Consider the following 18,484-nt stretch of genomic DNA (forward strand, 5'->3'; position numbering starts at 1 on the left):
TTCCAGATATCCATGGTTTGCAACACTAGGCTTCAAAATGGTCACATGATTTAGGAAAAAAGTTCCCTATCACCTGAAACAGGGGAAGCCACTAGCACCTGTGCATGTGTGTGCCCAAAACCTCACCAAGAAAACCAAATAAAGCGTATCAGGTGGCAAGACTGTGGAGACTTTTGGGAGGAAGAGTATTAAGGCACCTTCAGTTGTAAGACACAAACACAACACTCTTCCTATTTGGGAACCTTTCCTTAATTCACTTGTCATCAAACATGCTTAAAGACAGAACCAAGAACAATTTTAAAAGAAGTCTAAATAAGCAAGTTAGCAAGAAACAGAATAGAAAACCTCAAAAAGGTTATAACTACCATCTAACTTCTTTCCTAGGTCTTAAACCTAATAAATGATGCAGTCCCTCAGAATAGAATCTTCACATGAGCTGGCAGGAAGGCTGGAAATACAACTTGTGCTTCCTCCAGCTTCTGTCCTCAGCTCTTTAGAAAGTTAACACAGCAAATGACTTTTGCCCTTCTAGCCTGTTGAGACAGAAATTGCTCCTTCTCTTGTTTTTATCTGTAACTTTCAACGCATTCTGCACAGATGAACATATTCACATAAGGGATGTGAGTAGGCTACTTCCCATTTTTATACACACACAGCCTATAGCTTACATTACCACCATTTTTAAATAAACATTCTGTCTGACATAATCAACAAGGAGTCTTGAGACCTTTACAACATGTCATAGCAAAGGTAAGCACCCTTTATTACATATACATCTTAGTAACAGTGCAAACTCTGCTCTTAATATTTCAAAGACACAATACACAATCATTAATGACTTGTCTGGTTAAACTGCCCTTTCCCTCATTTTCTTTTGAAGATGTCAGGCATTTGTTGTGGTACAGCACAGAATATGAAGTTCTCTGATTTGTATTCTCTTACTTTCTTCGCTGTCTGCAAGTTCCAACAATTCTTTAATTGGATTCTAAAGCCATTTCCCTGTATTTAAAAACTTACAGTAAAACAGAAGAAAATGGTTAGGCAACATTAGATTTCTTCTTTAGATCAAAAAGAGAATGAGATATCACCTCTTCATACTGGTTTCCTACTGTCTTAGGTTTTCAGACCTCATGACAGAAAACTGTCATTTCACTGATGACAGAAAATTGTGTCATTTCACTGATATTTCTGTTTTCCTGAAGCAAAACGATGTAAGAGCATGTGAATTTTTTTTTAAAGAAAGTAGTGATAGTTATGCTTCTATTCCTAACAATGGAAAAGAAAACTACAGATTCATGAAATAGCTACAGGAGAACTAATTATTAATGGCAAGAAGTCCATTCTGAGTAAGTATGAAGAGAGAAAGAATCCAAAAGGAATTGAAAAAAAAATGTTTGTGTGGGGAAGGAATAAAAAGAGTCTGAAACAGAAAAATGCAAGTAAACAGAAAATACAAAAGAAAGGAAAACTAGGAGACCTGAAAAAGACCTCAAAACAGCACTGCACCAAAAGTTAAAAGTAAGTGCATGTCATGATGTGGCCAAAAGTCAGATCAATGAAGTTTGCAAACAGCATAATTTTAGCAGAAAGTAATTATTTCCCTTCTGAAGGGGTCTGGCTGCTACTTCAGAATATGATTTCAGTTTTGGATGCTGTTCTTGGGAGCATTTTTGTTTTGGATTTGTCTCATCTGATCAGAACAAATGCCATCAACTCCATAAAATAATGCTAAGTATGATGACATGTCTTTACATACCCAAACATATTCATATTTCACAAGAATGGTGAAAGGTTTTAAGGGACATATATTTGTCCCTGGTAGTTTCAAAACATTTCGTATCTGCTTTTGTTTTTTAAGGTCGAGCCAACATTTAAAGAAGTGTATGTATCATTAAATGCCACATACTTGGAACGCACAAAGTAATGCCAACATTTATGTACTATTCTTCAGGTGTAAGCTAAACAGAGAAGTGAACTCACAGTTTAAATTAATCATCAAACATTGTATTGTAATACACTATACAGTATTTTACAACCAAATACAACCTTTAGTTAAAATATTTGTAATTTAAGTGGATTTAACAGCAAAACTTGAAGATTGTTAGTTATGATGTCACGGATAAAGTTAACTTCATATGGTGTGTAATACGTATCTCAATTTACATAGATTTTAAATTACATTCTTGCAGAATCTTAGAAGATAAAGAATTTAAGAATCTACTCCAACTCAGGACATTTTTGACACTGGTTGGTTAAAATTACTGAATCCTCTGAATGAATTCCATAGAAATGGTGTTTCCACCAGAAAACAGAGAAGCCTGAAATTACTTTCAGTATTTGTTCAAATCTATTGCAGCGAACAACCAGCAAAGATGAGCACAGTCAGCTAAATTAGAAAAGGAACATAACCCCCAGTATTTACATCTATTAACAGAAATAACTTGGGTTTTTAGAACGTACAGATAACTTATTAGAAAATCACTTCTTGAGAAGCACAAGCAAATGAAAACAGGTTTAGAATAACATATTTTCTCTTCTTTTTACTACAGTTTTTTATATATCTGATTTATAAAGTTTATTATATTGCTTTATGACATCATAATATTAAGTTCATAAGACCTTGCTATTTGTCTTCTGCCACTGATAATAAAACTGGGCATTTTGTAACAAAGGTATGATTTTGTTCTTCACGCTCATTCCATTTTATTAACTCAGTACCTATCAGGATACTTTTAAAATTCCTATGAAGTAGAATATGAAAAACATTAGTTAACTGACTGTAACATTGCTTTAAAACTGTGTTACTGATTTAAAAAAAAAAAAGTAAAAATTAGTTTTTATTTTACATATAGGCTGAGCTCATCATTATACTTTTTCATACAGCAATTGTGCAGATTAAATACATTCTTGAGCAATCTTGCATAACTTATAAATTGTTTTTCCATCTGAAGGTGGGAGTTTCGTCATGTACTGTTAAGAAAAAAAAGTCCAAATTAGTCACAAACCAACCCTTAAGATTCTATTTATAAACATTAGACTATCTCAAACTTAAACCTGTACATGCACATGTATGTACACATGTAATTTTTTATTAAAGCTATTGAAATACTTTCCTTCAGGCCAATGTTCAGTTTTCATGGAAGGTGATAAACATTAACTGTTTCACAATGTAACCTAGCAATATCAAGAGAGATTAATAAAAAGGGTTTAATAATATTCTAGTTATTTAAAGTTCAGAATATTAAACTTTCTAGATATTAAGAAATCTGAGGTAGAAGAGCCCTTGTTCTATTTTCTGAAATTTATAAACTTTAGAGGGAAAAAAAGTCTGTGCTGCTAAATTAAGAACATTCAAATTATTTTTGTCTCTTCATCAGCTATGATACAATGACCAAATTATATCCAAACACGGGAGAAAGCTTTCATGCACATATTGTGCTGTGCTCCTGTTTACAAGACATTATTTTTCTGTTTCAAGTAAGAAAAGGAGATCTGTAAAGGCACTGTCACTCCCAACTGAAGTCGTAAAAGTTATGTACTAAGAAAAACCGCAGTCCCCAGTATGAAGTGGTAAATTAATGACTGCAGCAGACAGCATATGGCCATCATTTGCATTGAGTAACTCTCTTATAAGGTTGTAATGTGCCTGTCACACTCCTTAGAGATACTGACAAGATGTTTCTTGGGAAAAATATTTTGTGAAAATTAAGCAGACAGTGTTACGTCTACAACTCAAGTCTTCCACAATGAGAACAAAACTTGAAATGCTGCAACTCTGAGTAGGTGGAAAGGACGCAAAAATCAAATGAGCAAGTGCCATGAGAGCACACAAGCATTGGCATGCTATGTGCCCAGAACCAACAGAATCAGTTTTCCCTAACAGACGTCCTTAATTTGAACTGAAAAATGGACAAAGGTCACGTGATGTTAAGCATTTACCATAGACCTGGGCCTAAGCTTATATTTAAAAATTCAGCAACTGCAGAGATCAGCACCCCAAGTGTTATGATGAGATTGTTTTCCTCCTCCTCTGTGAGCACAAACTGAAGTTTAAAAACCAAACCAAACCAAAAAACTTCAAAGGACGTTTTCTTGTCCTTCCTGGAAAACAGGAGCATACATCTGAATCAAGGACTTCCAACTGGAGTAAGAGTCACAATTATTCTGATTAGTATCTCCTCTAGTTATTTAAACATATCAATATTTTCAAGTAATTGATTCTTTGTGAACAAATAACTGACTGTATCTGCTGTCTCTTCAAAACTGGAAAGTGATTTCTGAGGAAAACTGAGTTATTTTTGTTCAGTAAACACGGAAATGGTGTTTTTGGGAAAACAAACAAACAAACAAATAAACCCTTAAGTCTGTAGCTCGCTCAGACAAAGTAATTCCCAGACATCCAAGATGCACACAGGTTTTTGTAGGGAAGACTGCAAGTCTACCTTTCAAGGGAAAGTTAATTTATCCACTACTTGACCTAAATAGAAAATGCTGTTTCTTGAACTACTTTGGTAGTGAAAGGAAGGGATAAACCAGTCAACAGCGCCCAATGCCCTTGAGGAATCTGCTGGAGCCAAAGTGCAGAAATGTGTAGGTCAGTAATGCATATTAATAACCAAGAATTGAGATAATATTTAAAAGCTGGTGCAGTATCATGCTGGTAAGCTTCTATGGCGTTCTGCACAAGTAAGTCTAAAGACAACACTTTCTGAACTTGAGTAATAACTGCATTTGTGTGACACTACTCTATTTTCTTTGAATAAAAAGAAGGTTATTATTATTACAAAAATTAAGTTTCAGTTGTTCAGTTAGTATCTAGTAGCTGTTTTATCATTAAAATAAATAGAAGGTCTAAGTTGAAAAAAAACCCCACTAATTTCATGTTGTTATTCAGGCTGGTAAATGCTGAAAATCTGAAACAGCTGTAAATATTTGTGTCGTTATTTACTTATAAGTAGACAGTCCTGGGTGCAGTTATGTAATGAACAGGAAGAAATATATTCCTTAGCTTCTATCTGAATAACATTTCCATATGCACATGCCATTACAGAAATAGAAACAGCAAACTAAATACAGTTGCTCTGCTTAGGTACTGTACTAATCAGAAATCGTAAAAATTTACACTGCTTGATGTTAAGCATCTCTAGAACACATACACACAAAAATATGCATTTAAGAAATGCAGAAACTTAAATGTAAACCCATAAAATGCTATGTACTTGCATATTTAGGTATGAATTCCAGAAAATATAGAAAGATATAAATGCTAGCATTAGGAATGTATTCTATGGTATGCTGCAAATAAAAATTTAAAGGTATGTGCACTGTGCTCTAGGCAAGTAATAAATACTTCATGGAATATTTTCTAAAAGTTTGAAAATACTGTGCAATCATTTTGTATATCACTCTACTTCAAACTGAAACAAAGCTACTGCAACAAATTGCATTTTTTTCCCCTATAAAATAATGCACTATAATAAAATGAGTAACGGTACATAAAACATGAAAATAAAAATGACCCTCCTTTTACCCCCCATCCACAACTTACACACTTTTCCTTCTTTTTCCAGCTTCTTCAAGTGGACTAGGAGGTTTTTTTCTGCTGCTGGAAGTAAATTTTCAGGGATTTCCTAATGGGAACAAAAAATATGCATGTTGTGTTTGTTTAAATATTCATCAATTATTTTTTCAATATATGGAACTCATGGTTTATTACCACATATTTTCCTCTTCTGAATTGCCATGTTGAACATTCAGTTAGTAACAGGAAACAGAGATGAGTAAATCATTTTTACACCAGTTAAACTAGCAGTCTAACAACACATTTTTGTTTACTTTGCTCATTTTTTGCATTATCCGTTTGTATGATGCAAACTTTGGTCAGCGTTGAGAAGACTGTGCTCTTCTGAGCTTTGTCTGCACTGGGTTGTCAGTGTAGCTGAGTATTTTTAAAGACAAATTTAAGATGCATTTCTCCACATAAACCTATCACTTCTATTCCACAACAACATTTGCATAGGTTTAAATATCCTGTAGTGATTAGTGTCTGTAAATAAGTGAACAATTAAAAAATATAACAGCTTCAGGAGGACAAAACATCTCTTAAAATTTTTCAATGTTCATTAGGTAAAAAATAGTAACATTGGTTGCCCAGAGAAACTGTGGATGCCCCACCCCTGGAAGTGTTCAAGGACAGTGTGGGTAGGGCTTTGAGCAATCTGGTCTAGTGGAAGATGTCCCTGCCTGTGGCAGGGGGGTTGGAACTAGATGACCTTTAAGGTCCCTCCAACCCAAAGCATTCTATGATTCTATAATGATTACTCAAAATCCCCCTCTCCAGCTCTATCATCCTAAAAGTAAAGCTTTTTTTTTGTTTTTGAAAATTAAAAAGTTTTTCTCTAAATAATATGAGCATGGTAGGAAAATTCACTAGAAAATTAGTTAAACAAATTGTGAACCTTTAAAATGCTTTGAAAGCACACACTTTTCTTTGTAATATAAAGCTTTAGTAGTATTGAAAAAATTTTTATATATATAGGACAAGTGATTTGTGATTTACAGAAACATGACAATGGCTGTATACTTAAAAACTAGTTGATCAGGCTGGAAAACTGCAGAGCTGAATTGCCACAGGTAACGGTACATCAGCACTGCAAAACATTCAATTTGACGTACTCATTCTTTTGGAAACTGGAGGTCAGCAGAACCATGAAAAACGAGTTGTGAAGCTGTTACAGATCTGTGCACAAGCCAAAGCCATTGGCAATTTTGTCATCTTCCTCCTAAGTAAATGCTGTATCTCTCATCTCTGCTTGCTAGGAGGGGCAACCCCCACACAACAGGGATTGCAGAGGTTACATGAAGAATGATGAAGTAGCAAAAAAAATACTCTTACTCCTGTCTAATGACACACAAGCTATCCAACTTCTGAGTAGCAACATCCGTCTCTGTGGAGCTGCAGTTTACCTGCAATCTCCTGCAGACTGATAAATCAGGAACTAGAAGTTCTAACCAATCCTCAGGAGACTCCAAACACAGTTTGGCAAATCAGTGACTACTCGCCATGTTATACTTTTCACTCAGAACCAAGTTGTACAACTTTATTTTTGCTTCATCCTATGAAACTGTGCTTAGGGCCATCTAGGTAGTGAAATAAGTTCGTAAGAATCATCTGGGTCTCACTCCAATGAAATGGTTAAGCAATACAATTTAGATGCAGTCATAAGTGAACCCCGAACAAGCAGAATTTTTTTTTCTCTCTTTTAAGAGGCCACCATGGTCTTCACTCAAAGACTTCAACTGTTACGTACAATTTTATGAACATAACCTCAATTTTCTTTAGCTTGATCTAAAAACTTTGAATCAACATTTACCTTGTATACTATCTTTACAAGCTCTGAGGATGTGTATGATTTTCCAGTATTCTTCTGGAACACATTTAGAATTTGCTGCTCACGTGCAACTCGGTGAGAAATGTAGTTTTGGATTCTAGTATTTGCATCACGTACTACAGGGCCATGACCTAAAAATCAAAACACACGTACCAGAGCACTGTTACTCAAATCTGGAATTAAGTATGCTATTGAATAATTGAAACATTCCTATATAAACTCCGGTAGATTTAAGAGTCATAAGGAATAAGCAGCACCTTTATGTATCACCCTGTCAGAGCATCCTTGATGTTAAATTGTCAGACACTCTTTGAATGATTTTGTGTGTGGGTTTTTTTTTGTTTGGTTTTTTTTTTCTTCCCATCATATAAATAGGCCACAATTAAGTTTGAATGTCTGTATCACAGTCTGCAACTGAAAAGCATTAAGACGGAAAGGAAGAATTAGGATATGAAAAGTCTGAATGGGGAAAAGGAATACTTCAGATGGAATGAGGAAAGCAAGGGAAGACTACTTTAGGCTATTAAGAAAAATGGAAAGGAGTTCATTGCTGAGCAGACTTTAAAATGAGATTCATGTTATTATAGTATCTGTGTTTGCCTGTCTTCCCCTCCCCAAAGGACATTGATAGTGATGATTTAAACTGACACTGGCCTTTGAACAACAGTGGCTGATGTAAAGGACTCAGGTACTACTGTCCTGTTGGGGACTACTTATACACTCACTTCATTATACACTGAAATTACTAAATATAGCTTGAAGCTTACCTTGTGTAAATATAGTATTATAAATATAAGGTATGTAATGTGCAAATATAAAACTATACTGTCATGTGCATTTATATTTAATGATTTCAAACATATTTAATCTGAAGCTATTGTCCCTTACAAAGTAAATTACAAATATAACACTGTTACCATTTATAAAACCAAAACTTTAGATTTAGAAAAAACACACTAAAGGGTATACAAAGCAGAGACTGTAACAGTAACTGTCCATTCTCTTGCATTCTCTAAGGACAGAAGTCTCATTAAAGCAATCAAAAGTAAGGCCTGCACATGGAATCACAAGGCATCTTAAAAGCTGTCCCCACTCTTCCAAGTGATTTAATTGACTTAGACTACAGGACCAATGTCAGGACCTGAAATGGAATCCACATTTTGCAAAGTTAAAGGCATTTCATATCCATTACATCATCTGATCCCTAGCTGTTGTGTATGCACATACATACATTAAAATGATGTCAGAAATCTATGAACTAAATCCAGATGTGGATCTTTCCCATCCATCATTTTTCCAGGACAGCAATATAGTTAACTTCATCCATAAATGGATTTATATCTGAATAAATGTAAAACGTTTCTGAGCACACGAAAAGCACTCTCAAAATATGACTGTCATTCCACGAATTTATATCAGACAGATTCATATTATTTTCTAGTGAAATAATACAGGTACTCTTACCTTAAATTACAGCACAAAGGATAGAACTGAAGAAAACAACTGGCTCATGAAATTTTGCATAGATTCCTAACTCCAGTACCATTTTTTCTGTATTATGAAGGAATATTGTTCATTATTACAGGATGGGGAGCCCTCTGCTGACTAAAGTGCCCTTTTCTTGTCCCAAGGATTCTCATCAAATACGGACTGTAAGTAGATGTCATGAGTATTCTGCCTGAGTCACTTCTACATTAAATTCAAAAAGAAGCACAGATTGGCAAAATTCAGCTACTCACACCTAGCCAGCAGTCAGCTTGTTACAAAAATTCATCTAATTCTGAGGCTGCCACGTGAGTGCTAAAGCATGGATGGGGAACAGAAAAACAGTTCAAAAATTATGAAGATCTAAAACTGCAGTACAGACGAAGTTCTCAACTTACATAGAAGGTGTAGTAAAGCAAACTACCTTCTGCTATAGTTATCCAACAGCATAAACAATTGTTCTGATTGAGCAATAACCATCTTCTACCCAACTGCACATACACTTTGTGGTGCACGGATGAAAAAAGAAAGTTAATTTTCAACCAACTCAATACTTGGCTACTCATCACTGAAAATGCACAATATCACACTGGCTTCCCAACTGCAAGTACAGTAGAAGCACAGTTACAACAGTAGCAAACAGTTACATATAAAAGGCACATATATTCAGCCTGGGTGAATGTGTAATCTAGATACACAACCATTAAGAACAGAGTGAAATACAACAGATAAAATTGATAAACAAAATAGAATTTGGCATATATGGGCTTTTGGAAGGCAGAAATTCAATTAGAGGAACAGACTGAAAGAAAGTAGAACATTTGAGTGAGATTCTGGAAGCTAAAATATTTTTAGTTTTAACAGAAGTTAAGTCAATAACTATGACCAAGTTGCTATTCTGACTACATCAGCCTCCATGTCCATGGAACATCTATAATGATGTTTTTCTTAAATAGCATTTTTATGCTTAGATCTGAAAGCACTTAAAGGACACCTACTTCAAAAGAAGGCTATTTTAAGAGTGAACAAGACAGTAGGCTAAACATAGATGGTTAATGGGAGCAAGATAGGACTGAGAATGTAGACACAGTAGCTCAGAATGACAAGTTGAAGATGATGAAACAGAAAAAAGGCAGAAAAAAATCCTGAAATGTAGCTCTGAGAAAGCAAATGAGGAGTTTAAACCGTTGTTACATAATGAGTTCTTAAAATGCAGTCTTGTCAAATAGACACATGATTTATATGAAAAGTAAATGCATTCCCAAGGCTTGCAAGGAAAGAGAGGAAAAAAATTAAAGAAAAGTCATAGACTGAGTGAATCGGCAACTTATTTTTAGAACGTTTGGCTCTTGTTCAAATTTAACCTAAGTCATTAACTAAGACAACCATTTCACAGTTCTGCAGCTTTTCAAGATGAATTTGTGATTAATCTGTGTTGCAAGGGACAGACCTCTCTCAAAAAACTTTACTAGGTACTCACAGCGGCAGAATATGTGGGGATGAAAAGGACCAAAAGAACAACTATCATTTTTATTTCCAATGTAACATTAAGGCACATGGATACAGTAATATAAGAAAACTAAATTTGCTGTATAATTTAAACAGTGAAAGATTCTGGCCTCTGGAGGCTTTGGACACAGAAACACAAGATTCACCCTCAAATGGAGAAATTTCAGGAAGGAAAGATACCTATCACTACGAATTTTCAAGTCTCGCAAACCACCATGCCATAAAGTCATCTTAGCTTAGTGCTTATTAAGTAATGAACTTGAATTGTTACATCAGGAATGGTGTTTGATTGTAATAAGAGTTCTGAAATTCTTAGAGGACATACTTCAAAATTACACAGTAAAAGAAAGAAGTTAAAAATAGAACCACTTACCTGGATATATCAAATCTGGTTTCATTTCTAACAACCTTTTCAAAGTTTTCATGTAATCATACAGGTCTTCAATTACTGTTGTTCCTTCCCCTAAAATACAGTCACCAGAAAATACAGCATTTTCTTCTTCTAGATGTAAAATCATGTGATCATCAGTGTGTCCTGGTGTATACAAAACTCTGTTTAAAGAACAACAACAAAAAAGCATAAGTTTTTCATACAGCAAATATGCTTAATTTTTGAAGCAAGAACAAATAATAATAAAATCACACACTTGCAAAGCAGCCCACAAGAATCAGAAAAAAACTGACCAAAAAAAGGCTGAAAAGTTCATGTAACCAGGGTATCACTTTGTCTAATCCCAGTCCATTTCCTTATACCAGGTAGAGAACACAGATCATCATCTCTAACTTTACTTACTGACATGCTTTTACTTACGTGACACATCGTAATACAAGTGCATTGAGGGAGCTGACTAGCCGTGTACAACTTCTGTTTTAGAGGGCTTTACTCTGAAGCTTTCAAAGATTCAAATATTATTTCCAAATTGAAAAGCGTGACATTCTTGACATACACCTTGTACTTAGCAATAAGGTTAATGATGATGTCTATTCCTTTAGAAATTAACTCTAAATTTCTGAACCTGACCCAGATAAAGTTAAATCTCTAAAAATTTATTTTTCCCTGAAAGCCCCATGGCACAGAGGAGTAGAGCCATCAAGTACAAAGAACCATGGTCTTTTAGCTGTTCTATGTGCAGGTCGTTAAACATCTGAACGGTAAAGATTAAGGACTCACATCTTGAATCAGCACTGCATTAAGCACGCCACAAAGGGACAGTGGATATGTGTGTATATCTGGTAACCTGAGCTGCCAAGGAGCTGCACTGTGGTGTTCTTTCACCAGGATTTCTGAAAGGCAGAAGGCCTTACGCTGAGGCTGATGCAGACTGAGAGTAACACAGCTCCCATCGGCACCACTGCTGAAAGTTGTAGCACTATACCTGATGAGAAACTTGTTTAAACATGTCTTAAAATGGCTCTTTGTGGTCCCTTTGCAAACACGTGTTTCTTCTTCCCAACACCCCCCACAGCAACTGTTATCTCCCATGCAGCAATGTCCTGGGAAAGGTGTCCTGAGGCGTCCCATTGGTCCTTTGTTAAACCCCTTCCTATTGGCTGTTGACCCTTTACCTGATGGTTTTTTCTGTGTGACCCTGAACTCGTGATTGGTTCCCCTTTGACCCTCCTAAAAGCCTTATAAACCCCTTCCCAACAATAAACTCTCTCTTGCCTCCTCTCCACGCTGGTGTGCTGTCTCTGTGCCTGCCATGGAGCCACGTGGGTGCTGGGGGGAGGGGAGGGCACCTCTCCCCTCCAGGCTCGGGGCCTGAAAAACCCTGTTTCTGGAGTCCCCCTTCCCCGTCCCACAAGACGTCGGAAATGGTTCTTCAGACGGAGAAGGAACTAGAGCTGGGCTCCCCCACGTCGTGGATGGGAAAGGGAAACCCATAGAAAGCGATCACAGTCCTCCTGTTAACGGCAGATGCATCAAAGCAGTGATCAGGAACTGCCAGAGCTGGTGCCAAGCATGGTGTACAGGGAAAGGCTAAACAGCTCCCAGCCAGGGCTAGGAGACCACAAGTGCAGCACCATCCAACGCAATGACTTCCAGCTCTTACTGAATACTGAGCTCAGAAGGAAGCAGGTGAGCCATCACCCTATGGAAGCAACATCAAAATCGAGATGATGGGTTGTATCTTGCCTTTGTGGGAAGTGTTATCCTCTAGTTCTTGATGAAACTTTACCAGGAAACCACAAACATGGAAAAACAATGGAAAATGAACCCAGCACTGCCTGGCTCACCTTGAAAACTTGAAGGTTGCTAACTAAAATTTAACATGCAGATACTGCTATCTTGGAACCAGTGGTGGATCTGAGAGTATTCTTAAAGAGCTTACCTGCTTTTAACCAAGCATGAAGTTTGGATGCATTACCCCTGTCATGACTCCATAGGGGCTGTGATGTCTATTATAAATTCTCACCAGGCTGAACAAAGACACCAGACACATGATAGGGAACTCCTGTGCTTAGTGGTATAATCGTCTTAACTCTGGGAACTAGCCCACTATTTAGTCCTAGAAGTGTTGGCTAACAACCACTTAACTTTGACAACACACTTAACAAACTCCCATTCCTCACAACAAACTTCTCAAAGGTGTTGGCTAAATAGCCCTGTATTTTTACAACAAACTCCCAACTCCCACAACAGCACAGCCAGCCTGTTTGAGCCCTCCAGGAAGGCAACTGGGGTGGGGGACTGATGCAGGCATGAGTCCGAAGGCAGAAAAGGAAGTTGGCTTGGAACTGCCTCAGTGCTGCCCCACTTCCATGGGATCCTCTCTGCCAATCACAACTTTCTTGTCGTGACAGTCATAATGTTTGAGACAAAACACGCTTAGGCCTGGTCTTCCACCACCTCAAACTTCAAAATGTGCCACTCTTGTCTTACTAGGATTGAAATTTAAAAAGTTGTTTTACATCTTTAAATTTTTGTCCAAACATGGGCCACTTAGGGAAGTGAAAGGTCTTCAATATGCAATATAATACTCTTTTTATTAATTTTTTTTTTACACTAACAAAATAAAATGCTTTTGGACAAATATGTCCTAAAAATACCCTTTTTTAAAAAAAATGTGCCTTTTTTTTTTCTTCCAATCAACCAACTGACATTCTGAAGTTGGGATATAATTCCCAGCTAAACTGAGGAAAACAAGCAAACTTTGTCCTTAGAAATGTAATGCCTTGTTAACGAAAGGAGCCTGGAAAGAGAACGATCAGACCTTTTTGTTGTGTGTGTGCTTCCATGAGGCAGAGTGGCTTTCTGTTTCACACTCATTCAAACTAACATTACAGGCAATATCCTCCCTGGGAAGAAGTTCTCCCAGACTGGCACCCTACAAGAACCTCATAGGTTCAAGGTTTAAAATTTAACATTTTAAGTATTAAATGTTTTAGTGTCTCCTTGGGAAATATTTTTAAAGTAAAGAGAAAGGCATGCTAAATAATCCATCCAGACTACCATACACTTTCACAAAAGTATCAATTTTAATAGTAAGTACTTATGTAAGAGTGATAAGAAAGTAAAATTTTATTTGATTTTCCCAAAGAAAATATTTTTCTAGGGAAATGTTCCTAATTTTCTCTGCTGAGTCCAAAGACTAAAGGCTAATTCCTGATAATTCTTATTCATAAAATCGATTTCTTTGTATTAACATACCTGCTGGATTATGACAGGAAGTCCACATGCATAAGTGATGAAAAGACTAGATGTATGGGTTTGCAGTCATAGAAATTAGGATACATGTACATGTCAGAATTCTGAAGAAAAAAGAACTTGCATAAATTGGTGTTTACCTGAGTGTGGCTCCCTCTGTCTGTATCACATCACCCTCTTTAAGATAAAAATATTTATGTCCTCCTTCTATTGTTTCTTCACAGTGAGGGACACGAGGGAGCTTACAGATGCGATATCCTGAGTCTAATATTTAAAGAAAGTAAAGAAATTGATGTTTGGAATTTGTCACTAACAAACCTAATTCCACAGAAAGGTTACTTTTTTAATGGGTACTATTACTTATCACACAGTACGAATACAAAACTAGAAACAATAAATTCTGTATAGTAACTTTATGTTTGTAAAGAATAGAGAAAGCCACTGATTTTGAATACTGTACTCTGTACCAGCAACAAAGTAGAAGATGAAAAAAAAATCAGAAATGAAATTAAAAGCTCAGTAATTATAATATTTTACAAATATTCCTTCTTGAGTCATCAAGAGCCACCCTGCATAAACTTTTACAACACCACTAAGATTTCTGCACTCGCATTCTCATTATGATTCAACATTTGCCTAAAACTGGAGACTTTTTTGAGCTGCAACTTCCCTTAGCTTTTATTGTTCTGAACTGTGCATGCCTTGGCTGGAACTCCTATGGATAAGAACCCAGAAAGGCATTTATATTCCTTGCTAGTCTTTACAACCACACTCATGGGCTGACAAGCCCAAAATCCTCACCAAGACACCAACTGTTTTCAGTAGTGCCCAGGCTTCTTTGCAGAAAAGTACTTAGCAGTTTTACAAAATAAAGCCTGTGACAAAGTTCACGATAAAGTTCAACAATGTTAAGAATTACTGCATTATCCATACTGCTTATTCTCTTCCCAGGTACCAAAGCAGAAACGTCTTCTACTGTTTATCAATATGGAATACACATTTTTAGATCAGAATTTACCTGTGGACTGCCCTACCACTTTCCCCTCATGATCTGAGGCCTACAAATTTGTCAGCAATTATTAGTGGGCTCCTGTAGAAATCTCAAAGTTATGCATGTTTCTTTTTCAAAATTCAAGTTATTTGTTTTTACACAAGTGAAAATAACAATCAATTTGTCACTGCAGTCAATGTAAAAAGGAAGGATTATCAAGTTTTTCTCACATCACTTAATACCATGTAAACTGCTGATGGTAATCTAAGTTCTCATTATTCACACATAAGAAAAAATCACTATGAAGGTATGCACAGGCACTGAAGAAAAACTGTAGTACTACAAGTACAATATTCAGATTATTCATTGCTCTCATTCAATACACTGCAACAGTATCATGAAAGTACATGTATCTTATATGAAGATTCCAGAAGAATAATCCAGCTGTTTTGCACAGAAGCATTCAGTTAATGTTTTTCACTTGCCACGTATCTAACATTTTCAATGTTACTATGAAATGAGATTTCAATATCTGAAACCTCTGGCTTACCATTCGGGATGTTTTCGCAGATATCAGGTATTCCACCAGTATGATCATGATGCCAGTGTGTCACTAAAATTTCTTGAATAGAGACATTGAAGTCTGACAGTGCCTGCTTTAAACAGCTGATGTATTCAGGAATAGCTGGCTCTCCGGTGTCAATAAGGACTCTTCTACACACGGACAAAAAAGGGGAGGGACATACAGAGCACAGAATTAAGAGTGTTCATTTGAAACACAAAAAATAATAGAGGAAGACGGAAATGTGGCAATAACTGATGTCTCCATATCCAGACGCCATCTCTTTCTCCCCGATACGCCAACCCCCCGTCAAAACAATTTAAAAAGTGAAATAAATAATAAACATAGACCACACATTTACAACTCCGGGACAAGTAGCAGGAACCACCGTTTAGTACGGCCGGGGAGCTGCGCGGCCCGAGGCTCCCACCGGCTTCCCTCAGGGAATTCCCGGCCTCCGCCCAAGTGTCGCACGGCCGAGGCTCCACACCCCACCTGTCCAAGCCACCTCCGGGCACCTGCCCCGAAAATCTAACGCTTTAGTGTTTCTTTCCTCTTTCTCACCCTAATTAAGGGACTTGTGAACAGGCCGGCAGCCGCCTCTCGCTCCGGAGGCAGCGCACAGCCCCGCGGCGGGGCAGGGGAAGCGACCGGCGGCTGGGGAAAGAGAGACGATCTCCGCCGCCAGGTCCCCTTCTCCCTGCCCCGTTCCCGAGCAGGGTCGGTACCTGTGCCCGGTGCCCACCAGGTAGGTGTTGGTGCCCTGCAGAGTCATGGGCCCCGGGTTGCAGCCCAGCACCCGCACCACCCGCGACGAGAGCCGCTCGATGCGCGGCAGCAGCGACACCATCCTTGCAGCGAATCCTCGCAGCGAATCCTCCCGAATTCCCAGCTCCCCTCCCCTCAACACGCCAGCGGGCGGGAAGGCGGAAGCCTGTATTCCCCGTGCTCCGCCTCCCGGTGCCCGCTCGCGGCACCTTCCGCCCGGCTGTGGGGCGAACCGGCCGTGAGGCGGCTCCTCCCGGCCCGCGGCCCAGGCGGGGCGGCCGCCGAGCTTCGCCTGAAACTCGGCCTCTGCCGACGAACGCCGTGGTGATCCACCGGCATAAAGTTATGCTTCGTGGAGAACAGTTCTCAGTAGAATTCAGTCCTCTTTTTCCCGGTCGGTGCCTCGCTGCTGCTCAGTGAGAGGCAGGTCCAGGCTCTGCAGGATTCTTCCAGAGAAATTTGTTGTAGGGGCAGCTGCACCTTCTCTATATTCCAGGAACGTGCCCACTTACAGAGTATGTAGGAGCTATATATGCTCCTGTATGGCATATAGGAGCAATTTTGGATTCAGCATTTAAAAAAAAATGGAGAGCTACTGGAGATTGTCCAGTGAAGGGCCAGTGAGATGATGAAGGGACTGGAGCATCTCTTCTGTTAGGAGAGGGCGAGAGAGCTGGGACTGTCCAGCCTGCAGAAGAGCAGGCCCAGGAAAATCTCATCAGTGTATATAAATACGTTAAGGGAGGGTGTACAGAGGACAGAGCTAGGCTCTGTCACAGGGCCATTGCTGCCTGTCCTGTCATGGTGCCCAATGCCAGAACCAGAGGCAATGGGGCACAACCCAAAACACAGGATGTTCCTTCGGAACATCAGGAAACGCTTTTTTTACTGTGCGGGTGACCAGGAGCTGGCACAGGTTGCCCAAGGAGGTTGTGGAGTCTCCATTCTGGGAGATACTCAAAAGTCATCTGGACATGGTCCAGGGCAACTGGCTCTAGGTGGCCCTGCTGGAGCAGGGGCTTGGACCAGATGACCTCCAGTGATCTCACCTCAGCCATTCTGTGATTTTGTGAAATTTTGTCACTGTCAGGTAGTAATATTGTGTTTGCAAACAGCATTCATTCTAGAGTCTGCAAGGTGCTGAAATTCACCTGTTTGGCTTTGCAGTTTCCCTTCTGAAACCCCCAATTATTTGCCTTTCAATTGACATTGTTAAAGAAATTAGGGCAGGCTTGTTCTCTCCTTAAACCACCTGCAAATGAAGAATAAACATAATTTAACCTGAAATAAAAGCAGGTAATATTATTACGGGAACATTACCAATATTAGAATTTCAAATATTATCTGATTGTTTTATATCTATATTAGATCCCATATGTTACCTATAACAAATAAATGTAAATTTCTAAGATGATCGTAGCAATACAACGAACAAAAAGTGTTTGGTGGTAGCATATTTTTTCTTAAATGTTCTTTTCATTATGTGAAAATAGAGGTGCAACTCTTATGTGTGATCTAGGGCCATTTCTAGGATTTGCATGGGCAAACAGAACAGATTCTTACTTTCTTCTGAAGGGACAGAAATCATCAAACACAATCTTGATAGGCAAATTTCAAAAAGACTTATTAGAAATAAACAACTCAGTGCACAGCATGGAACTGAAAAACAAAACTTTGTGGCTTCAACAGAACTTTGTAACTTCATGAAAATTCAAAGTTTAATTTTTTTTTTAAATGGACTTAAATGCTATTGTGGGCAGGTAATACATGCAATACATGCCAGGAGATGTGCTATTAAAAGCTTCAGATACTAACAAATGTCTGCATCTTGCCATGCATGACAAACTGGTGTTCCCCACTCTAACACTGTGTCTTTTTCCTCCTTCCCGTGTTGGGAACTGGTTCTCGGTTTGGCACAGATCCACCTGATGCCTTTGGCTTCCTGGGCAGTGCGAGGCAGGGGATGGCACAAGGCAGGGAGGCAGCTCTGAGGTAGGTCCTGCTGCCTGCCTAGCCATGCTGCACTTGCTGGTATCGGCTCACAACTCAGATTTTCAGCTGGCCTCAAAGGTCAGAGAACAAATGCTGCTCGGCCAGACAGCAGTGATGCACCTTCGCTGTCCAGGGAC

The 18,484-nt window shown here is 38.3% G+C and overlaps 1 protein-coding gene across 2 annotated transcripts; it reads right to left on the reverse strand.

Moving 5' to 3' along the window:
* Positions 1–728: 728 nt before the first annotated feature.
* Positions 729–16,596, reverse strand: LACTB2 (lactamase beta 2). 2 transcript variants are annotated; one of them, XM_039379840.1, is made up of 7 exons: positions 16,316–16,596; positions 15,576–15,739; positions 14,175–14,298; positions 10,759–10,937; positions 7,374–7,522; positions 5,553–5,630; positions 729–2,970 (listed from the first exon to the last, which is right to left on the reverse strand). In XM_039379840.1, the coding sequence occupies exons 1-7, from the start codon at positions 16,435–16,437 to the stop codon at positions 2,896–2,898; spliced, it is 891 nt and encodes a 296-aa protein (XP_039235774.1). In that variant the 5' UTR covers positions 16,438–16,596; the 3' UTR covers positions 729–2,895. The 2 variants fall into 2 exon arrangements, with proteins under 2 accessions (XP_039235774.1, XP_027581239.2); XM_027725438.2 differs by having other exon boundaries at positions 5,549–5,630; positions 16,316–16,592.
* Positions 16,597–18,484: the final 1,888 nt, after the last annotated feature.

Source organism: Pipra filicauda, unplaced genomic scaffold, assembly GCF_003945595.2.
Source record: "Pipra filicauda isolate LSUMZ 115617 unplaced genomic scaffold, ASM394559v2 scaffold177_size2800117_pilon, whole genome shotgun sequence".
Taxonomy (NCBI): domain Eukaryota; kingdom Metazoa; phylum Chordata; class Aves; order Passeriformes; family Pipridae; genus Pipra; species Pipra filicauda.